Source organism: Lepisosteus platostomus, chromosome 2 (assembly GCF_059453375.1).
Source record: "Lepisosteus platostomus isolate fLepPlt1 chromosome 2, fLepPlt1.hap1, whole genome shotgun sequence".
In the NCBI taxonomy this organism is placed as follows: Eukaryota; Metazoa; Chordata; class Actinopteri; order Semionotiformes; family Lepisosteidae; genus Lepisosteus; species Lepisosteus platostomus.
In genome coordinates, this window is record NC_142612.1 from 52,922,810 (window position 1) to 52,948,051 (window position 25,242).

A 25,242-nucleotide genomic window follows, 5' to 3' on the forward strand; every position below is an offset into this window, starting at 1 on the left:
GGGGTGTAGGGGTTTGTGTGAATTTACTGGCAGAACACTTAGTTTTAACTAAAAATTGTTTGACTTGGCTATTTCAAATCAATCCACAGAACAACAAGGAGTCTTCATAAAGATTCACAATAGATGGTATACATTTATTGATACATAAAACAATGTGAACATAAAAGCATTCAGGGAACCTCCATGACAGTCTGTCTGAATACAGATGGCAGCTCATTACATAAGAATTATCAAACTATTGCAAGAAAGAAGAAAAGATAAATGAAAATAAGGACAACATATAGTATATTGTTAGTTACAATAACTCATTAATCAGCCTCACTAACATAATAAACATTGTGGTGCTCATGAGTAATTAATGCTGCATAACTGTATTAAACTGATATCAAAGTATTTATAGAACAATTACATTCTCGAGAACAGTAAATGGTGAATATTGAATTATGCTCATCCACAACTGTAGATTCATAACTCCCACCAGAAAGATAGGGGAACAGCTGACGGTGTCCATTTCAGTGCTGTCCAATCCATCCTTTATTGGTTCCAGTCCTGGGATATCGTGGGGAGAGAGAGACAAGGATCCAGCTGTAGATGACATTCTTTCCATTGGGGTGTCTGGGTAAGCTTTGAGCTGAACTGGGACAATTGAATTATAATACATAGCTATAGCTATCTGGTTGCAAGGTACTGCTGTAGGCTAGACCTTGTTATTCTCTAACTGCAGGGTTATTCTCTAACTCTTTAGGAGAAATGTTAAGTTCCAAATGTTAGAAAACAAGTGTGGAAAGTACATGGTTCTGTTAACAGTCAGTCAAGTTGGTTCAGCAGAGAAAAGCAGATTAAGAGGTGATGTGCACAGCTTTTTAACTGGGGAAAATACGCTAGGTGATTGGTCAAAAAAGTGGATTGGTTACCCACACGCTGCAGGTCCCTGATTGGTTGGTCATCTTGTTGGATGACTGAACATGGCCTGTCAGGCATAAGATTATGTCTAGATGTCTATGGATATCCAGGCACCAGCAGTGGACATCCACCTTATCTGGATTGTCCTGGGAAAGGACCTTATAAAAAAGATAAACTCATCTCCCTTACTTTCCCACATACAAATAACACTGTCATTTTGTGAGTAAGATCACAGAAATGAGCCTCTCACTGGAGTTTCACAACAAACCCTCATTCTGAGGTTCATCAATAAGCCTTGCTGTTACATTTTATTGATAAATAATCAATGTTTTTTTTTCTTTTAAATATGCAGTTCAAAGTCCACATGATATGTTTTCCTTACCCTTTGAGATGCATTCCACTTTAATATTACTGTGAAATTTTAACACATGGTTTTCAGCAAAATTGATTTTGTGATTCTTTCTTTATATTATAAATCACAATTAAAACTGATCATGTAATTTATAGTCCCGTGTTAACGATATTCTTTGCTGTGTGCTGGATAGAGACATGTAACCTCAAGTATCTGTGAGCCGCAGCCTTGATTTTTTCATGGCTTAAGCTGTAAATTATGGGGTTGATAAAAGGAGTGAGGAAATAGTGCACTGCACCACTGAAGATACGGCCATCACGTGGGATACCTTCCACTCTCATGCCGATATACACCACAGCACTGGACATATAGTACAGGAAGACAACAATCACATGTGAAGAGCACATTGAGAAGGCCTTTTTACGGCTCTGCAATGTTTTCATCTTTATCACTGAGCATATAATTCTGTAGTAGGACCAAAGTACAAACAGAACAGGAATGTAAATTCCAGCCATTGCAAGGCACAAAGCAAGGTTCACTTGTGCTGTGACATCACCACAGGCTAATGACATTACAGTGGGGTAGTCACAGACAATGTGAAGGATATGATTTGATCCACAGTATGATGAAGTGCTTGCCAGTATAACAGATGTTAAGGGTGCAAGGAAGCCCAACACCCAAATTGAGGCCATCATTGTAATACAGACCCTCATGCTCATGATGTTATTGTAATGCAGAGGTTTTACTATAGCAACATACCGGTCATAAGCCATGACTGCAACAAGGTATGCTTCAACAGCTGCAAATGAGATAAAAAAATACATTTGTGCAAAACAACCAAAGAAAGATATGGTCTTGTCATGTCCTGAAAGAACTGCCAACAACTTGGGTATGACAGTGACAGTTATTAGTACATCTAACACAGCCAAGTTCCAGAGGAAGAAGTACATTGGTGTGTGGAGTCGATGATCTAGGGAAATTAACACCACGATGAGCAGATTTCCCAGGAGGGTGGCCAGGATGAGGATAAGGAAGAAGGTGAAGAGAGCAGTGTTGTGCTCCTGCAGGCCTGGCAATCCCAACATGATAAACTCAGAGTGCAGGGTAACATTGGTTCCTCCCATTAGTCAAAGTTTCAGCAGCTCCAGCTGGGAACTGGATGACAAAGAATGAATGTACATTCAGTGGATTTTATAGAAATATAGAAATTGATAGAAATTTATATTTAGATAATGAGCCAATAAAGAATTTTAAAGCATTAATATAAATATAAATATAAATAGTACAGAAATAAAAAATAATATTTCAGATTTACTGTATTGCTTTTTTTAAGGACAGTGATATTGAAGTTTATTTGTTCAAGTTATGAGTTTCAGACATTTAAAGGAGTTATGCACTGTATTTCTGACGTTTTTCTCCCACTGTTATATTTTAAACAATGTTAGACATTAATTCCTGTGAGATATGTGTTGGATACATATGTTGAAGAATTAAACTTAATTTACAATGCCTTGGAAATATTTTTACCGCATTCATACTCAATTGAATAAATGGCAAATGCTATTGAAAGATTTTTCTCTTGTACTGCTTGATACTAAGTTCCCCTGAAACTCCTTTTCTCGCCATAAAAAATCTCTTTCCTGGTATATTAAACTGGGCTCACCCATTTATGGACAGTTATCTGGAAGAATCTAAACTTTCTATAGTTCGAATAGCACTAACCTAATTCTCCTGAACTGTAAGAGCTTAGAAACAGATAGTAGGCTATATAGCTACTAATATGACCTGACATTTAATCCTGTGGAATGTGTTAATCAACAACAAGGCCTATGAAATTAGCCCTTTTTTCATTCCATTCACATACAGTAGGACACTAATTGGGTAATTAGGCCAGGTGTTTGCAGTTTTCTCTACCAAAGGAGAATATGGAGAAAACTTCAGTTTGTGCCACCATAGAAAGATAATAAAATATCCTGCACAAAAATCCAAAATCTTAGCAGTTTATGTTTTTCAGAATTTGTTTTCTTTGTGCAGTGCATTTCATTCCATTTTCACATTTATTGACAAAGACAAGAGGACAGAAGCTGAAAAGGAAAGCTAAAAGTGGTCAATGACCCTTTTTACACTAGTATTTTTAACATTCGTTTCTTCTGATTTAGTCTCTTTTTTTTAAAAGGCACCCATTTTACCAGGAAGATGTCAGAACTAAGACCAACACACTGCATACACAGAAAAAACAGTTCCAAACACATTTCAACATTACTCCTGAAATGCATTTTAAGGTTATGAGTGATTTGACATCATTCTGATATGCTGATAAAAGCTTAGAAATACTGAGAAATAAAGAAAAACTGAACAATGTCTGCAATTGTAAATGACATGCAGTTTGTCCTTAGGACGTTCTAGGATAAACAGAAAACATACAGACTGTAAAAGCTTGGAACATTTTTATGTAATTCTTAAATTTCAGCAAATTGTATCTGTCAAACACATAAACATAAAGTTTTGACTATCCCATTACTGTGTGCTATGAATTTGAACAGAGAAGGTAAACAATGTTAGCACCAGGAATATCTTACTTACATAACTCATCAACAACAATTTCTATAATATTATAAGATTATTTCTCCAAACATCCAAATATAAAAACTTGAGAAGATGCATTACATATATTTCTATTTATTGATATTTCCCCTACGTTTTTACATACCTACAATCTGAGTCTGTTCTCTCTGCTCTTCCAGCACAGAACTCACACGGATCTACTGGACAAAAAAAATTCCCTCTCATCTCAGCTGTTTATAGGGCCAGTTCTTCACAGTGACCCTGGAGGCCGCTGAGTGCAGAGCTGTAGCTGTAGCTCTTATTAATCCAGAGAGATTGAAAGCAAGAGCAAGAGGGACCCGGCCCAAAGGGCAACTGAAAAAAAATCACTTTGGTTACAGCTGATTTTGTATGATATATTTGTTCCTAAGAAGGACGATTGTGTCATGAAGCAGCTGGGGAACAGAAATCACAAAAGCACATATATTGAAGTAACATAGTTGTATGTTTGTTTAAACTGTATTTATATTAGTTTGGAAGAAGCAGGTGACACCTTGGATACAGTATCTTTCTGTATAGCAATAAACAGGAGTTTCTCCAATAGTGTGACTAAGAAGGCAAAATTGATAAAGTGAAAATGACAGAGGGATAGTATTGGAGTTAAGTCTTCAAAGAAGCTTCACATTATGAGCTGAAGTGCTTTTCAAATGGGTTAAAAAATAAACACAGTGACTTAAAAAAACACATTTACAAAAAACTAAGAATAAACAAATTCATGAATTTGTCCTTTATCAAATTGTTAAAGTACAGTGTGATGAACACCAGTACTATCTGAAGGTTCTTTCAATTCTCATGACATCCAGACAGTGATATTTGAAAGACAGAGAGTTAGTCCCAAGAAGGATCTACAGATGTGTGTTGCGTGGTGTAATTCACTGGCCAAAGATAATCAATAGGTGGCACTTGTGGTGCCAGTGACATGATAGCTTCATTTAATCTGTTTCTCTACTCTGCAAGTTCAAATCAGTTTAATATGGAATATTGATATGGAATTTAAAACTAAAGGGTAATTTTGGTAGCTAAGCATAAACATAACAGAAACATCTGTGAACATCATAAAAAATATTAATTTAGGAATATGTACTGATGGAAAAAAGAAACCAAACATTTCTGGAAAGAGAATAGTATACAGCTTATGTACTTTCGTTTGGAAAGCTCCTTTTACCCAACGAGGTCCAGGTGGAAAAATACCTTTAAAAAAGCCTTAATTCAAAGCTTAGAATTTGGCTATACTTAGTTTTCCGTGCATTCCATAATGCCTTGACTGTCACCAGAAGCAAGGGAGAGGGCCATTGGCATGCTGCAGGCATTGCCAGACACTATGGAGTAAGCCGCTCCACAGTGTCCCGACTGCAGAGAAAGTTTCAGCACACTTGCAGGACAGATGACCATCCAAGATCCCTCGAGTGACCTCACCAGTGCAGGACCAACACATCAGACTAGTCTATCTGAGAAATTATTTCAGATCTGCCACACGTACTGCTGCCGGCAGACACAATGCCTGCATCAGTGACAAGACATTGAGGATCCATGCTGTTGGCCTTAGAGCAAGGCGACCTGTCAGAGGCCGTCTGCTCACATCTCCTAGTCGTCACTCCCACCTGGCTTGGGCCAGAAAGAGGCTGCGATGGACTCGTCAGCAGTAGCATCAGGTCCTATTTACGGATGAGTCACTCTTCAGCCTGTTCCCCGCAGACAGGAAAGCCTATGGAGGAGGAGGTGTTGCATTTATTTTTTCCATCAGTATAACTATTTTATACATTCTGCATGTGGCTGGTAGTGATAGCTAAGATTAATAAAAATACACAACAGCATTCCACCATCTTCATAAAAAATGTACTGTATATACAGTATGATACTGTCACACTACAGTACAGTCTGTATGAATTACATTGGTCATAAACAAAATGTCATGTCTTTTGCCTATCCACTTTATACCATACGGTGTCGGGGGAAGCTGGAGCCTACCCGGCAAGCAATGAGCGCAAGGCAGGGTCAACCCAGCCAGTCCATAGCAGGGCAAGTGCAAGCCAATCATACATGGGGGCATTTAGGTGGCCACAGTAAAGGCCAAGGAGGAAAATTTGACCCGGACACCGAGATAACTCCCTACTCTTATTGAGAAATTGCACAGGGATCTTTAATGACTACTGAGATTCAGATCCTCAGTTTAACGTCTTATCTGAAAGATGGCATAAACAAAATTTAAAGTTAAATTATTTGCTGACTAATCAATGCTGAAATTCACATTAAGACAAAATATACATATCCACCTGGCAGTTTTACGAAGTAGATTCTTTTTAAACACAGAAGACCAGCAGAGTAATCCAAATGAAAATGGACTTCTCACAGTTTTGCCCTTAATTTCCTTTGTCTTTCTGGTAACTAATAAGCACATGCTTTGTTACAGTGTTAAGCCCTTTCAATCCTCACTTGGTTTTGTATCCCCAGTGTCTGAGGTGTCCTGGACAGTGATGGTGCTCACTGTTGCAACCCTCCACCCTGTACAGATTGCATTGTCTGTGTCCTAACAATAATTTACTGGTGTGGTGTGTTGTAATCACAGACGAACTGACCAAATGTCAGTAATGAGTATTGAGTATTTTGAAAACAAATATATAAATATATATTTTTTTAAATGTTAACTATAATAATATAGTTATGTAGTTAAAAATATTTTAAAATACATTTAGGGCATAACATATCTAGAAAATAGCTTACTGTATATGCCCATGTTATAAAAAAACTCTATATACTATGACTTCAAAAAGCTTAATGACAAAAAGACTATCACATGGATATTTTGTTTGACCTTTGTATACATTCAGATAATAATTAGAATATGAATAATTAGGGAGGAAACACATCTATAAATATAACTGTTTAAACAAACTCACAACAGCATTTGTTTTTGAAATGAGCATTGTCAGATCAATTTTCTAAACACACCCTGTGAAAATATTTATGTTTAATAAAACTGACCCTTTTTCTCTAATAATAGAACTTCCCTTCTACCAGCAATGTATACTCACATCAAGTAGGGCATTCTGTCACTTTTCAAATCATACCGGATGAACTCACATACTTTCTTTGGTTGCCTTGTAATTGAAACAAAATACCTATACTTAACCTTGATGCCTGCATGCACTCCAAAGACAGCCTCTCTTTACAGGAGGTATGTACAATATCTCATTTACAAAAGATGTAGAACGAATTGTAGTTAGTTCTCTGCTGAATTGAGATTATTCACGTTAATCAGAAGCTCAAACAAATGTTGCTCTTCTTGAAGGATTCAGTTCCGACATCCACTATTTCTGTTCACTAATGCCCATTGAACTAATTGAAAGCTGTGCTGTTATGTAAGCATATCAAACATTAAAGGATGGCTATAGCATTATGAAACAATTATAAAATGAATTATCACATTACATTATGTATATTGTTACAAATGGAAGCTACTAAAAGAAATGAAAATCAAGAATTGACAGATCGATTTGGTGAATAAGCTAAATAAATATTCATAACCCCCAAATTGTAAGTGATTTCTCCAGAATATTCTCGAGTGGTTGGTTTAATTAGAGCCACGCCATGGATTCTTTGTTCTCTGGCTTTGGTGAAAATGAGTAATAATCCCGGCACACTGGGTTAACACATCTTTATTGATAATGACAAGCCAAACACTACACTACACACAACAAAACATACAACACCCAAATTACTATATTTACAGAATGTACAAACAAGATGAATATAATTATATTTTTAATTCTAAAAAGTATGCTTGTTGACTCCGGTATCACGTTAGTTAAAGACTTCGATGCTTAAAATGTTTAGGGAGAAATGGAATACTGGTGTGTATGTTTTCTTTAAAGAACCGAGACCAGCCATATACTGTATGTTTAAGTTCCAAAATTAATATCGTTTATGGCCTTCACACACGTTACAGTATGCTCCTATTCTTTTTATGCTCAGCTACTAAGATTTCCCTTCAGTGGTAAAATTCCATATAAATATTCAATACTTAAACGGGCACAGTTAAGACATTAAATATACATATACATACTGTATACAGTACAGTTTGCATACGGTAATATGTTTATGCTCCTAAATCATTCTCTTTTATGAGCATGTGAAAAGCATGGTGAATCGATTCTCAAAAATTACTGTACTTTGCATGATTGGAAACAAATGCGTGATTGCGAAATGCTGTGGTGTTGACGGTCAATGAAAAAAATAATGTGGACCAGGGCAATACTTTGAGTTTACAGCTTGTCAAAGGTCATTCATTATTAATACTATTAGTAATATCTTCGTTGGGGGATTATTGTTATTTATAATGTTCTTTACAGTTTAAGTCCTGTTACTTCACATCTTTTCTCATTTTTGAGTGTCTTGTTTTAAAGGTCTCTGTTTCCCATTCTACCATAATTGCCACGGTTTATAGACGTCCCAAACCTAATGAAGCCTTTTTGGGTGAGTTTGCCGATTTACTTTCATTTTTAAGATTTCAGATTTAAGAGGATCCTTATTCTTGGGGGCCTTAATATACAAATTGACTCTGGGTCTTCCAGTTTATCTAAGGATTATTTAGATCTCTTAGGATACTTTGATCCTACCCAGTTTGTTCTTAGCCCAAAACATAACAAAGGACACATCCTTTTATAAATAATTGCAAATGTCTCTTTTGTTTCTCACCTCTTCTCTTGAACTAGGCCTCTCTGACCACTTTTCAATCTCGAATTATTGTTTCTAAGACTTTCCCCTCACGCTCTGTAAGTTTTCGCAACTGGCAATCAGTCAATTAGCCTAGGTTCACATATTGGGTTCTATCGTCTTTAGCTTGCTCATCTTAATTGCTCTGCATGGCTTTCCACCTCAGTACCTGTCTGAGCTACTGTCGTCTGATTCCACACCTTGCTACCTTCACTCTTCTAATTCTGGTCTGCTATCTGTCCTCCAACCTGTTTACACTCTATGGGTGACAGGGATCTTCTCCTGTTATGCCCCAAAGCTCTCTTCCCGAAGATATCAGAGAGTCACTTTCTCTAACCTCCTTCAAATCTAGACTCAAAACCTTCTTCTTTAGAACAGCCTTCACTTAACTGGTTCTGTTTTTTACCCCTCTGCTCCTCTACTGTATTCAGTACCCCCATCAACAGTGTCTTCTCATTGTGTGTTCTCATTGTGTATGTTTTGTATTTTCATTGTTGTTAGCGTTCTGTAAAGCACTTTCAGAAGCCAACTTTAAAGGCGCTAAATACAATTTTTTTTATTACGCTTTGTGATGGTACAGATTTCTCAGGCCGTATCAAGAAGGTAGTTATTATTGCTTAAAGTCTTACTACACAGTTTTTACTGTCCGTTCTGGATTTTGACAGGGCCACTCAAGAACACTTTTTTTCTGTGATACCACTTCAGGGCAAATTTGGCCTGATGCTTTGGTTCACTTATGCTAAAAGGTAAATTTTCATCCTAGTTTTTGGTCTTTTGAAGAGTGGAGTTAGTTTTCCTCGAATATGTGCCTGTAGTTTGCTTTTTTCTTTTTCTCCTCAATCTTGGTGTAGCGGTGAGGCTTATTAATAAGGCAGAATTAAGTGTTTCTGAGCTTCCCAAATGAGGCCCCATTTCTCTGTTCATCTCTGTGGTGCAGCCACAGAGAAACCATTCATGCAAGATGTTTTCTTTTGATAAGGACAGCTCCCAAAGGGGGATGCACTTAGCTAAGCCTGGCTATCATGATCAATGGTCACCCATTGGCGCCTATCTGTCTAGGGAGTGCCAGTTGGACATCTGGACTGCATTACTAAGTGTCAGGACTAAGTGACTCATATCTCACCTTGATCAACCAATCAGGGACTGGTAGGGCCGAGTAACCCACGTGGGACTCTGATGCCCATGGAACTTTCAGCCAATCAATGAGCTGAAGTTCCTCCAGGTAAAAACAGGCAACACAGAGATTCAGATTCAGATTCAGAAGACAAGATTCAGAAGGGATTCTGGAGAGGATTCTGTGGACTGTTCTAAAGGGAATTCAAAGGAGAATTCCAGGGCAGGACGGCCCAGGAGCAGAAGGCTCCCAAGGGCAGGACATCCTCGCAGCGCGCCTCCTGACCATCCTGAGACTCAGCCCGGACAACCACGGAACGGCCAGTGTGTCCGAGTGCCAGAACTTTCCTTTGTTCTAAGAGTCTAGAGTGGAGGTTGCCAGAGAGTAACCAGCAGCAGGCCTCGTGAACAGGTCGGAACTGTGGACAGCTGAATCACTATTCAGAATTAGCTCTTCATTAGGAACGAACCGGTCCTCTTCCTGACTTGCTGGGACCCACAGTCATCTTTTCTCCTGTGCACAAACTTTGCTAGTTAAAGCCAACACTAACTAGCCGGTCAGTGAGCATCAGCAGCGCACCGTCGCAAGCCGCACAGCACAGCCTGGCACCGAGCCAGAGAGCGCGGATTGGACAGCAACAGCCTGCAACTGTTTCTTTGTGCCCGCAGGAGATCTGAATCCCCAAAGATTGGATGAGTATTCAACTTCAATGCATTACAGCTCAAGAATTCAATTGTTATCCCAACCAGTTGATATCAATTTAATTCCTAAGAGTTATGTACTTGTTTCGAGTATCTAATGTAGAAGTTATAACCAAGTTCATTTATGAAACGGTCTTAATGAATGATATACTGAACGTATGTCCTCTTGATATATGTAACACTTCGTAACTGATTGAATATATATCTTTTGTATTCTGATAACCCTCTCGATAAGATCTGTTAGTTTAAGGCATATTCTATGTATTAATAAATGTATCCTCGTGTATTAGTACCTGTGTGAGTGCGTTGTTTGAGTTATGTCGTATGGTTGGACTCTAAAGCCATCAAAAGAATCAACTTTGTGATTTACTGCTACAATTAATAATTGTCTCAGTAAATGCCCAAACCCTACAGAACTGGTGCCTTCAGAGAGCCACTAACATTACATATTCGGCGTCCCTGAAACGGCTATGAATCACTACATTATTTGGCGTCCCTGGGTGGGCGTGGCAAGACTGAAATGAGTCAACCAAGCGGAATAATTCAATATAAAACGCCGCGGGTTTCATACACGACAATACAGTGTGCTGAAAGCCGAAAGGAAAAAAGTTCCCCTTGCTCTTTAAGCAGTGTTTGATTGTTTTGTGATCTTTTGCGATCTACCGGGTTGATTGCATACTTGATCTTGTGGTTTTCTGTGGTAAAACTGTGATTTCGTACTTAAAAGTAATACTCTTTAAGTTTAACGATGGTTGCTAAAAGGTCTGAATTCGAGTCGCTATTAAGCACTCTCTCTAGCAGCGACAGGTCTGACCACGATCTCTTCCATATCTCCGTCAGCGGAGAAGCTAGGAGAATAAATCTCCAATCTCTGAGAGAGCTAGCGAAGGACATAGAGAGATTTGACCCCGCAGTGTCAGAGAATAATATCGAGAGTTATATTCAGGACCTCAGGTATAACCTGCAGTACCTGCCAAACGCCACAGAACAGGAGAAAGTGTTTCTGGTCAGGAAAACTACCAGCAGAGCTGTACATGAGTGGATGGCTAGGCAGATGAAAGAAGTCTGTAATGACTTTGAACAGCTGTGTCAAGCACTTATCGAAGAATACAGTGCGTTTATTGACCCGACTGTCGCGATAGCCGCCGCACTTAACATTAAGCACGAGAGAGCAGAGTCCCCTCGCGAATATTACGAGAGACTTAGACGAACTTATTTTGCAGGGCGAAATGATGAGGGTTGCGAAGAGAACACACATTTCAAGGGTTTATTCATTGCGAATCTCCACCCATCAGTCAGAAAGATGATCTTGATGCATATAGATGCACAGACCATGAAAATGACTGATATTAAGAGATTCGTGCAGAAAGCCTGGGAGTATGATGTCCAAAGTCGCTCTGAGCAAAAAGCTGTTAAAGCGACTGTGTTCGCCGTCAGAGCCAGCAGGGTTAATTACCCCCTGCTCGAAGGAGCACAGGCTCCTGAGCTGGCTAAGCCCCGTTCCAAAGCACTCACACAGGACCGCACCCAGCGTCCTAAGTGCCATGAGAACACCGGGGGAGGGAAAGGGCTAGAAAAAGCTGAACAAAAGGATTCAGTAGCCGCCTGCCTGGCCAGGCTTGAACAAGCTTTATTAAGACAGGGACAACCGCTCCCCAAGGCTGCCGGAAACGTGAATGAGCTGATACTCTCCACTGGAGGAGGCGGAGACCCGCCCCCTCTCCCTCCCTCAGTCTATCTGATTGAGCGGAAGAGTTCCTGCCTGGATAAGGTCAGCCACTCCCAAGCGAGTGCTGACTCCACCCCTGAAGTCACAGAGCAGGCAGTAAAACAGAGAGGAAAAGCAGGAAGCTTTTACCTCAAGGCTGCCATGGGAGATGTCTTACCCAGTGAGACACTGATTGACACTGAGGTTGAAAGGTGTTTGATGTCACACGGCAAGCTCAAACGGGTAGAAAAAGAAAAGGGCATGTGACTCAGAGAGGAACCTTTGGTGGATCACCAGAAAGGCAAAATGTGGAAACAGGTCAAGGCTCCTAAGTCTTCTGTACAGAAGGAAAGGGGGGCCAAGAGGCAGACTGTGCTCACACAGTGCCCACCGAACACAGAAGCCCATGCGGAGATTCCTTCTGTTCCCTCTGGACAAGAAATAAAAATATTTTCTTGTTCCCCGAATATACAGGGAAGTCATGTCCCGGCCGAGGTCTCAACAGCCTCCCTGCCACAGGAGCGGTGCTCCAAGCAGCCGCCTGATCCACCAAGTAAAGCACACACCTTTTACATCCCTAAAGAGGAGCAGATCTCCCCACCTGGCGATGAAAAGGAGCTTTCCCTGTGCACCCTGGCACCCAAGAGGGGTCAGGGCCACCACCCCGCAGTGGTGGAAAGGATCCAGATGGCAGGAGAGCAGGTTGGTGATGTAGCCCCCACCCTTAGCCCTGAGAGGTCCTCTATTAGTGAGGATCTGCTTGAGCAGCTGTCACAGGGCCACCGCCAGGTGCCCCTGGTGCAACATTCACAGGTTAGACAGGAGGTCCAGCTGGACGCTGAGACTACTGCGCTGTGGACACACCTGATCCCAGATGCTGATTCCCTCTGCTTTGACCCAGGGAACCTGCAGTCAGGTAACATTATTTCTCACGACTACCAGGTAGTGAGTGAGACTGACCTGATTGTTCCTGCCTCAACGGCAGGGTTTCCAACACACCCAGTCCCCCAGAAGGGACAGGGAATGAAAGCCGAGACGGTTTTCTTACAGCCACCAGCTCAGTCTGTCAGTCTGAGTCTGACCAACAGTGGTTCAGCCAGACTGGAGCTGGATGGTCAAGTCACCCGCCTGCCAGTGCAGGACATCGCAAAGAGAGGTGTCAGAATCCCCGCCTGCACTGACATGGGCCTGGTGAGTGATAGTAAGTTCAAAGACAGTGAACTAGCTATCCCACTGCTGGGGCAGCTCCCTGAACCCCTAGCGAGGGAAGGGGGGAGCGAGCAGGTGTCCTACACCTACCCCCAGCAAACGATTGGAAACATGCCGATAGAGGGATTCCTCAATCAGGAAGTGTGCAGGGTGGACCTGAACAGTGAGAATAGGATAACAATCCCAGATCACTCAGGTGCTCCAGATGACCACTCAGCCGAGGGTCAGGCATGCTCCACCACTGCACCACCCCCTGCAGGGTTCCTAGAGCACAGGCATGAACAAATCGAAAAAGCAAATGCCCTGGAAAAGGAGGAGCAGCATCAGCAGCTGCGTCAGATCTCCCCAGATTTCCAGGATGTTGGTGCCCAAAATGCCACATGGCATACTGAGAAAGACACCATGTACACGCTGCACCAGCTTAGAAAGGCAACAGTCACTCAGAAGGAGATGACTGGGATCAGCCACCTGAAAAGACTTTTGGGAGGACTGATTGCTGCCGCCACTGTTGCACGTTTGCTTTTTCTGGTAGGTTTGTGTGCTACTGGCACTCTCACCCTGACTGCCCCAAGAAGGCAGGTGTCAGAGAGGCCAGAGGGTAGTGACAGACTGTATCGACAGCAGCAAAAGTTGGAAAGCTTAGGGAAAACCCTACAGGCAACTTCCTATGCAACAGGGTTAAACCTTATTCCCCAAACAGTGGACATGATTGTTGGTGTTATACAGTGGGTTTATGCTTGTGTGCAACAGGCCAGAATGTTGACACAAGACCTGTTAAGGGAGTTTAGTGCCACTGTGGCCAGTCTAGCCATGGCACAATTCCCAACCCACTTGATTCCACTCTTCTCAGTAGAGGAGTATGTGACATTAACCCCATCGCTCATAGCTCACCCAGAAGGCAATCCAAGATTGAATTTGGTTCCAAGTCTTGAGATGGGTATGGCTACCAAAGCTATCCATTGGCTGTGTCTAAACGATTCACCAATGAAGGGTGTAAAGCTACTAACGAGCAGAGGGAGGTTAATGGACCCCATGAAGAGCAGGTGGGAAGTAAATGGCTGGTCAGCACACCACATTTAACTGACACTATGACTTGTGACGGGCATGATACAGCTACCGCAATGCAGCTACCTAATCAAACAGTTTTCCTGTAAGTTCCCGAGGAGGCCATAGTACAGCATGGTAACTTAACACTGTACGGTCTGGAACCAGACGATATAAGACCAAACTTGAGGTCTTGGATGCCTTCAGGTGCCACACTATTGAATTGGATAGAAATCCAAGAAACAGTAAGCCCTGAAGAGGTACAGGTAGTTAGTTTGCTTTAATGGAACAAACCTCCAAACCACCCTAGCAGATACCCAACACAGGTGTTGTGGTTTATCGGAGGGCTGGGAACAGGAACCGTTGTTATTGTAACACTACTGCCGGGTAGTTGGATCATGACTGACAGTGTACTCTGAATGCTGTACTCTCGCATCAAGATGTACTCTGGGTAGCATGAATGAGTCAAAGGTAGCATGTCAAAAGAAAGGAAGTGACTTCTCCCCAAATATCTACTACAGAGGTATCAGATATTGACAGTGAACTTCCTGATGTGTAATTCCTAGACTTAGATAATGTCTCCTACCGTGTTTATACATACTCCAGATGTTATTCACCCTGTTTGTATCCAATGCTGGTTCCGGTATGAATTCTCGAGGAGTAATGTAGACATTTAAGATTAATGTTCTAATGGCAAGGGACATCACTTAACTCTGTTTTGTTTTGAAGGCAACAATGCCTCGGGACCTCATGGCCTTCAAAAAGGGGGGGTATGTAGCGGTGAGGCTTATTAATAAGGCAGAATTAAGTGTTTCTGAGCTTCCCAAATGAGGCCCCATTTCTCTGTTCATCTCTGTGGTGCAGCCACAGAGAAACCATTCATGCAAGATGTTTTCTTTTGATAAGGACAGCTCCCAAAGGGGGATGCACTTAGCTAAGCCTGGCTATCATGATCAATGGTCACCCATTGGCGCCTATCTGTCTAGGGAGTGCCAGTTGGACATCTGGACTGCATTACTAAGTGTCAGGACTAAGTGACTCATATCTCACCTTGATCAACCAATCAGGGACTGGTAGGGCCGAGTAACCCACGTGGGACTCTGATGCCCATGGAACTTTCAGCCAATCAATGAGCTGAAGTTCCTCCAGGTAAAAACAGGCAACACAGAGATTCAGATTCAGATTCAGAAGACAAGATTCAGAAGGGATTCTGGAGAGGATTCTGTGGACTGTTCTAAAGGGAATTCAAAGGAGAATTCCAGGGCAGGACGGCCCAGGAGCAGAAGGCTCCCAAGGGCAGGACATCCTCGCAGCGCGCCTCCTGACCATCCTGAGACTCAGCCCGGACAACCACGGAACGGCCAGTGTGTCCGAGTGCCAGAACTTTCCTTTGTTCTAAGAGTCTAGAGTGGAGGTTGCCAGAGAGTAACCAGCAGCAGGCCTCGTGAACAGGTCGGAACTGTGGACAGCTGAATCACTATTCAGAATTAGCTCTTCATTAGGAACGAACCGGTCCTCTTCCTGACTTGCTGGGACCCACAGTCATCTTTTCTCCTGTGCACAAACTTTGCTAGTTAAAGCCAACACTAACTAGCCGGTCAGTGAGCATCAGCAGCGCACCGTCGCAAGCCGCACAGCACAGCCTGGCACCGAGCCAGAGAGCGCGGATTGGACAGCAACAGCCTGCAACTGTTTCTTTGTGCCCGCAGGAGATCTGAATCCCCAAAGATTGGATGAGTATTCAACTTCAATGCATTACAGCTCAAGAATTCAATTGTTATCCCAACCAGTTGATATCAATTTAATTCCTAAGAGTTATGTACTTGTTTCGAGTATCTAATGTAGAAGTTATAACCAAGTTCATTTATGAAACGGTCTTAATGAATGATATACTGAACGTATGTCCTCTTGATATATGTAACACTTCGTAACTGATTGAAGGCATATTCTATGTATTAATAAATGTATCCTCGTGTATTAGTACCTGTGTGAGTGCGTTGTTTGAGTTATGTCGCATGGTTGGACTCTAAAGCCATCAAAAGAATCAACTTTGTGATTTACTGCTACAATTAATAATTGTCTCAGTAAATGCCCAAACCCTACAGAACTGGTGCCTTCAGAGAGCCACTAACATTACATATTCGGCGTCCCTGAAACGGCTATGAATCACTACATTGGAAAGCTTCCAAGTCTCTGGTGATAAATTAATAAATCACATAATATAATTATTTCAGCACCATGCTAAGCAGTAAGGATGATGCTGAGTAATGCACCATGTTGGCTTTGCACCAGATTTAACTATTTGAATGTAGACCAAAACGTCCCAGGATTGTTTTGTCCCACTGATACCAATACATTTTGACAGTTGTTTGTAGTATCACTGAAATTATTTAATGCCAACTCCATGTAGAGATGAAGGAATATTTCTGACTCATTAATTCTTCCCACAGTTCCCCAAATTGCAACAGATTTACAGCGGTTTCTATAGTCAGAGCCCCTCTATGTTATTACCATGAATGGGTAGTTTAAGAGTCTACTTTTTACTTATGGCCAAGTGTCTATTCTTGATGATGTTGTCCTACCCTGCAGCTATTTCTGTGGAGCCACATACAAAAGCAGTCGACTATTCAAAATTCTCTAAAAACCACGTCAGGTGTCCACAAATGTAATTGTGCACTTGAACTAATTTACCACAACAAACAGGATGAATACAGTACATTATGTAATCAACATATTACAGTTTTTGTTTAAATTTAGGTTTTGTGTAGGTTTTGGTTTAAATGATCTTAGGATATTGTTTGGTTGTAGTTCACTTTTATTTTTATCATTCCCTGATCTGTGCATTGCACTGGTGTTGTTTTGTGTATCTTCTCTTCTGTACTCTCCTATTTTTAAAGATCCAGTTATGATGTGCCCAAAGGGTTATCCCAATATACATAATTTGTATTACTTTAAAATGGGACACCATTGGAATGAAATGAAAATCTTTGCATGACATTGGAAATATGTATTGTGTGAAAAGTGTGAAAGCATGTCTCTCAAGAACAAATGTCTAACATGTGAAATATAGCAGTAAGACTGTTTTTAATGCAAACAAAGAGGCAGAATTGTATGTCAGAAAAACAGCTGTAATTTCCTTTTAGTTTTTTAATCAAATTTCACAAAATTCCAGTGACACTGTCTGAACATGTAAGTTTTATTTGGACAACCTCAGCAGTCCACATGTGGGTACTCCAAGTAAATCATCTGAAAAATATACTTTTTATGAATATAGAACATAATTTTTTAAAAAAAATCCGCTTTCCTATAAAGAGAAAAATATCTTCTTAATGCATTTAGGCTAGGACATAACAGACATAACAGGTTTTAAAAGTGAAGGATGTTTCAGCAGACAAGGACAAGGTTAGTTAATAAAGAGCATTGTAATTGAGCATCAGGACTCTGGATGCTCAGAAGACTGGGACTGAAAAGCCTTGGTTGTTGGGGTGTTGTTACTCATTTGGTATATTCACCCACATACTAATGCTGAATCAGCACTCAGCAGTTGTACAGCATCATCAGCAAATACACACAAGCTGTTTCTGTCATGACAGGGGACATTAACCACAACAGCCTTAAAAAAGTACTAAGTAATTAATTTTAACACGTCTCCCTTCCCACTACAGGCGATAACAAACTGGGTCAGTGTTACACCACCATTAATGAAACATACTTCTCCATTTCACATCTGGCTTGTTGGAAGTCTAACTACACCTTCATGCTTATTCTTCCTGTTTACAAGCAGAAGCGTATGCCAGCAGCCATATCAACCTGCATCTCACAACTGGCAAACCACTGAAGTTAAGCAGGTGTGAGACTGGTCAGTACCAGGATGGGAGACCTCTTGGGAAAAAAAACAGGTTGCTGCTGGAAGAGTGTTAGTGGGGCCAGCAGGTGGTGCTCACCCTGCAGTCTTTGTGGGTCCTAATGCCCCAGTATAGTGAGAGGGACGCTATACTGTATAAAGGCAAGATGAAAAACCAAGGTCCTGACTGTCTGTGGTCATTAAAAATCCCAGGGTGTTTCTTGAAAAAAGTAGGGGTGTTACCCCAGTGTCCTGCCCAAATTTCCCATTGGTTATTACCAACCATGGCCTCTGAATAATCCCCATCAATGAATTGGGTTCATTACTCTGTTCTCCGTCCCACTGATAGCTGATATGTGGTGAGCAAACTGACACAGTATCTTCCCTGGCCTGACTTCCAGTCTTGTGGCCCTTACTTCTGGTCTTCTGGTTCTCTCAGGCCTAACATCCAGGACTAAACTTCCTTCCTCATTGGCCTGATATCCAGTGTTATTGGCCTAACTTCCCTCATCCCGGGCCTAGCTTCCAAAGGGTTGTCAGATTGCCCTATTTATTAGCTTCACAAAAAGACATTACAAAATCTCATCTGCCAGGGTTCTGGTTGGCCAATTCAAATCTGAGAATTGTACATCTCTCCTTCAGGAACTTTTATTGCTTCTATCAGGAGAAACAGGATAAAATCTCTAGTATTTGGGAAAGCTCATTACTTCTTCTAAGTAATACATTTTGATAAAATTTTGATCATTAGATTTCTGAACTACTCTAGTTTGGTATCAAAAGGATGGGCAAATCAATTATAACCCGCCTCTTCCTGAGACAATTATTGTTATTATTGTATTTTAATTTAATATTTTTTACTTATACTTTTGTTAATGGAATGAAGTATGTGATGTATTAACACATCCAGTCCATCATGTAGTGTTTCATCAATAAAGAATGAAGGATGTTACTATATTGGGTCAAAATTGTGATGCGCTATACAAGCAAAGGGAGGGGGGTTGTACCTTATTTTGCCACTAGAGGGGTGAGTAGGTTTTCCTAACCGGGACCCTCAATTGGCATGGATGGATCAGAATTATTTGTTTTCTAAACTGAAACTCTTGTTTCTCAATCAGAATTCTTACTGTTGCATCATCATATAAAACTATCACTAGATACTGTGTATTACAGTCCCATTTAATTACCTTGCAGTCCCTCCAGGAATTTGTGATCTTGCAATCACAAGAATAAATGCCAGTTCAAGCAATCCCCACATTAGTTCCGATAGCTTGCAATTTTGTCCTATTCCTCCAATCAAATTCATTAACAAACTTTTCACATGTTCAGATTTCTTGCTATATCTTCACATTTCACATTCATATCAGAAACGCACTCTCGGTCCCATTTACAAACAAAAATAACAGCCAAAAATGATGCAAAACTATTCCCCAATGAGAGTACTTTTTTGTACTCCATGCAATATTGTGTTGGAACACAAACAAAAATCGTCAATCGATGTTCACTTTTCTACTGCGAAACAACAAGAGAAGGATGACTGAAACAACAAACCAGAAACTAACAACTGTGACACAAGCTGCTGTGTCGATGTCCATTGTTAGTACCGAAAGAACTAAGGTGAGTGAGAAATACTTTTCATGTAAATCATTCATTAATTCATTTAACGTAATTAGTTTAATTAAATATTAAAATATGAAAGAAATTTAGACGGCAGACTTGTGTGTGTGTGTGTACGTCCATGTGTATGCTTGAATATGAATTAATTATTTTACCTAAGAAGGCATATGTGTCATTTAGTTTGTGCTTATATTTGTGAAGAATGGGTCTCCCCCTGGACAGCTGTCAACATTCCACTCTCAAAGAGCAATCATCCTGTAATGAGGACATTTTTGAAGGAAAGGGTTGGCAATGGAGGTGCTATACCTGGTGCTCACCAGTTTCAAGAGAAATTCTTGAGGGCAGTCTATGAGAAGGAAAAGGAATCGCTGAAGGCACATGTTGGTGGAAAGCCTATTACTTTGATATTTGATGACCATCTAGATGTAGATGGGGGATGTACAGTATGCTGAACATCCTGTGGACACCACTAAATAGAGATGAGTCTGGGAGGGACTTGGCCTACCTTGCAGACATTGTTTTCTTGGAGCACTGTAACTATTCCACTATTTCCATGGCTGTGGAATAAAATGCCTTCAGGACTATAGCATTGCCAATGAGGATGCCATTGTATTTGATATAGATAATACAGCATACTGTACATGCAGAAAGCATATACTGTATCTAATTGGTAGTGCTTTCAGAAAACCATTTGATCATTTAAACAAATTCAGATAATGATTATTGTTTTTTTCATGTTGATATGCAGCTTTCTCATTATTTCCTGAAATTACTGTATATCGCAAAATAACACCAAAAATGCTGCAGACGGTATTGCAGTTTTTGAAAAATGTTGCTGCAAATTCAGTAATTTTTGGCACCAATAATCACAAAAAAGTCTGCAAAATCCTGGTGGGACTGATTTTGTTAAGGCTTCATTAAAGTAGGCAGTGACTACAGTAGTATTGATGTGGTATTTAAGGTCCATTCTTATCTGAGTAAAAACAGAAAATACAGAGATTTTCAGAAATTAAAGAGAGGTTGAACCCAATACTCACTAAGGATGCATGATTGTAAAGGATTTTGAGTTTGTGTTTCTGTTTTTCTGCTCTATATGCACAAGTGTTTCACAAGCTTAGGTTTTGAATAGTAGTTCTTGCATTATGAACTCACATACAGTACACCACAGATCCTCTTTATTCAAGCTTGTGGGTAATTGCACATTAATGAGAAAGTGAAGCTTGTGAAAATAATGACAAAACCTTCCTCAACAAAATGTGAGCAGTTTGAAATTATTTATTATTAAAAAAATGTTATATTGCTAATAACATTCATAGAGGTTATTATACGGTTTCCATATTAATATTCTATATAAAGTTGATTTAAAAAATGTACTACTACCAAGTTAAAGTCTTTGATGCACACAATGTATATGAAGAAGATTAAGTACTGTTACTGTACATACTGTTAAATACACTGTTACACAAACATACACTGTATTTTTAGCTACCACTACTATATGCACCTTAGATATATTTATATTTCTAAATTACTATTATTATGGCATTCATACATTATACTTTTGCTGCTTTCATTTTCAGTTGCCATAATTTCCGTTTTGTTACACAGTTCTATTCCATATTAATGCACAGTACAGAGACATTAAATGAAGCAATAATTTCACTAACATCTAATGCACCAAAAGTGGCACCTATTGTTCATCTTTGGCCAGTGAACCACACACCGCTGTGCTGCAGTGCCCATTCAAGTCAGTGACACAGTCACTCCTGCGATCTTCGGGCACTTGCAGGTACAGTATGTTGTGTTGCTAGTGAATAGAACACCTTTCCTCTAATCAGAGCTAAACCTCCTGTATGGAGTTCTGGCCTTTATATTGTGTTTAATGATATAAAATCTAAAAGGCGGACAGATTGGTGAAATCTGCCTGCACTTCCACATCCTCCCCTATGTTTTAGAGTTTGTAAAGGGAAATGGAGGAGTAAAAAGTCACAGCTGACAGTTCCTAGTTATGTAGATAAAACAAAAAATCTGATTCTGAAAATAGCAATTCTAAAGATAAAAAACATTGACATGAATGACCGAAAATGGAGTGGGGAAGGATACTTGTCATTGGGTTGAGCTGGAAAAGGATAATCTGAGGAAGAGCTAAGTTCTTGAAGCAGGTAATTGACTGAACCCAGCAGGAGACCTCTGATTGTTTCAGGTCCACGTGGCCCTGAAGTATTTGGTGAGAGGAATGTATAGGAGAAGAGAACAAGCGGTTAATGAATGCTATAGTAGCAGGCGTGGGTGGCAGAACATAACCAATTATACCAATTACACAGCTATTATTATTGTAATATTAGCTGACATATTACTGTAATCACAGACAAAATGCAAACTTCTGTAGGGAATATTGATTCTTTTAGAGATGTGTAATCTATAATAATAAAATGTTTTATTTGCAAATATATTAATGTTCATTTAAGAGCATAAAACATAAGTTTTCTACCCATCTCATCAAAAATGATTTATCTTTTTTAAATTCATGAGTGAAAGGACAAAACAACCCCAATCTTTCTGAAATCAGACTGATATTTTGTTTACCTTTTATATAAATCCAGATTGAGTCATCTCTCAAACTACACCATTATAATGGGACATCTCATAACTGGAGATGAAACAAATTCATTAATACATGCAGTATGTACTCAGGAGATTATGTTTCAAAATCAATGTTCTAATCACACCCTTTAAAAACTTTTGTTTCACTTAAACAGACTTCCCTACATCTGCAATAATGAAACTCCCCACACTCAGTAATGCTTGCTCAGAATACAAGCATTGTGAAGTAGGACATTCTACTCCCTTTCAAAAACATACAGAATGAGCTCATGTAGAGTACATGTCTTGTGATTAGTGGAAACAGAGTATCAATACTCATTCCTGGCACCTGTGTACTTGTATTGTATTAGTATTTAGAACTGATTGGTCATTTCTTGACCATGCACTGTGAGGGGAACCCCATTTATCTGAATTGTAGTGATTTCAGCATTGAGTTGAATTAATTCACATTAAACAGCATATTAGGGGAATGCTGCTCTTCCCACAGGATTCAGGTCCAATATTCACTTTATTTGTCCACAAATATATTTTGTACTAATTGTACGAAATTGTACAAATAGAGGGCTGTACTGTGATGTAAGTGTATTAAACAATAGGGGATGACTGTGGATTTATAAAATGTTATATAGGAAACATTTCAGTTTGATTATATTAATAAATTACCACAATTATTATGTATTTAAACAGAGAACAATGATCTCATTGGATCATAATGATCCACCTTTTTCCTAAACCACCATGCACATTCAACATTTTGCTGTCCTTTGTTATTCAATTTTAGTAGTTTAGTTCCTGATGGTCATAGCATGTTGCTGGTTTTGGATTTCTTCTAATTTGTGGTTTTATACATTTTAGATCCTGCTTTAGATCTTTTAGGTTCTGTAGATAAAACCCAAAATATATCTTTTAAAGTGCAATAAATTAAAGCATACATGATCGAATATAAGTTTGAAAGACAGAGAACAAATTATCTACAGGTATTTAGTTACAGAACCACTGTCTGGAAATATCAATTCTACAATAATAATAAAATTTAATTTAATAAATTATTAAAACAAAATAGGAAATGGTGTATTTTTCTTGCAGTTCCACAGTATTTTTACTATTAATTACTACTGTGAAATTTTATCATAATTCTTTTCATGCAAAGGTTGTCTTTAATTCTTCTTTTGATTAATACATTGTAATTAAAAATGATGATGTGATTTATAGTCTTGAAAATAGTGTTGAAAATATTTATTGCATTATGCTTAAAATGGGCCTGTAGCCTCAAATATTTGTGAGCTGCTGCCTTGCTTTTTTTCCATTCCTTATGTTGTAAATGATGGGGTTGACCAAAGGGTTGAGGAAAAAATACACTTCACCATTGAAGATGCGTCCATCAGGAGGGATACTTTTTAATTTGGCTCTCCAAAGTTTTCCAAAGTAGGACTACAGGACAAACAGAAAAGTAATGTAAATTACTACTGTGGAAGACCGAGTCAAAAGGTCAGGACAGTGACTATGCGAGGGAAAGGTTTTCTGTTCGCACCTAAGACCACTGTCTTAGGTGCAAACTAAAGCCTGTGATTCCTCACACCCATTCAACCAGAGAGAAATGAAACAGATTGCAGGATGCCAAATGGTATCTTCCTGTCCTGTTTGTTTGACTTCTGACACTGCCCCTTTCCCTTTATGTTCCTTTGATATGTTAAAGTCTTGCCTACTTTTAATGTGTAAAAAGGAAAGTATAACTTCAGTCCAGTGAGCATGTCTTGAGTGCTAGGGGAAACCCTATCTCTGTGATGTGCTCCCCTTCACCTGATTGTATTAAAGATCTCTGTTGACAATCTCCCAACCTGAGTGAAGACTGAGTTTTCTTCAACAATTATGGTGCCGTGACCTGAATGGCAACACCGAACCAGTAAGTCTGATCGGACTGGGAAACTACCTCCTTGACACCAAGCTCGCCAACAGAAAAAGGTAAGGGACCTTTTGAAATCCCTATCTGGTGTCGAGAAGAGACTTTCCCAGGCGTTCTTGCATATTGGGCTTACGCCAATCGAACTTTGTTTGAGATTGTTTACAGATTTCTCTGGTATAGTGTACACAAATCTGGTCTGGTTATTTAGCGCTCTGGTTTGTGAACTGCTGGAAAGTTCAGCTGGTTTTGTGAAGGTTTAAATAAGATCCTTCACCTGGTTATTAAGCGCTATGGTTTGTAAACCTGGTTAGGGTTTACCTGGTTATAAAGATATTGTGAATTGTTAAATTGGTAATTACTGCAGTATGGGAAATTTTGAATAATGTGATTTAAATTGTGCACAAGGGAAAGGTTAAGTAAGTAGAAACGCAGAGTATGTCGATTGAAAGAGTAGGCGAGGAAGGATTATTGTGGAAAATAAGGAAAACGAATGTATAATGTGAATGAAAGTGGGAAGTAGAATATACGCGCACGCTGTGTGATATTTTTTTGTTCGCGAACATACACACACACACACAACACCCCCCCCAAAAAAAACCCACACACCTCATAATAAAAGAGCAAATCACTTTGTAAGAGGGTTTAAAGGACGTTGGGAGCCGAGAATAGATCTAACTGGAGCCAAGTGCGTAAGTCCACCCCGGGGTAAAAGCAGTAATGCTGGCGTTCTGGGGATGGTGAATTACTGATCCAGAAAGAGAGTACTCGAGTTCTCGTTTCTTACCTGTGAACAGTGAATTGTAAGCCCTCTCTAAAGACTCTGAGAGGCATTTAGATCTAATGGTAACAGATGCCCGTAGTTGCATGAGTGCAGGAATGCACAGGATTTCCAAGTGGAAAGCACTCCCCTATGAGCTGTTACCTCACAC

General features: G+C 39.9%; 1 protein-coding gene across 1 annotated transcript; it reads right to left on the reverse strand.

Annotated features, from left to right (window-relative positions):
- Positions 1–773: 773 nt before the first annotated feature.
- On the reverse strand, positions 774–2,396 carry LOC148676484 (olfactory receptor 2AT4-like). The gene has a single exon (XM_088643180.1). The coding sequence runs from the start codon at positions 2,377–2,379 to the stop codon at positions 1,405–1,407; it is 975 nt and encodes a 324-aa protein (XP_088499306.1). The 5' UTR covers positions 2,380–2,396; the 3' UTR covers positions 774–1,404.
- Between the last annotated feature and the right edge of the window lie 22,846 nt (positions 2,397–25,242).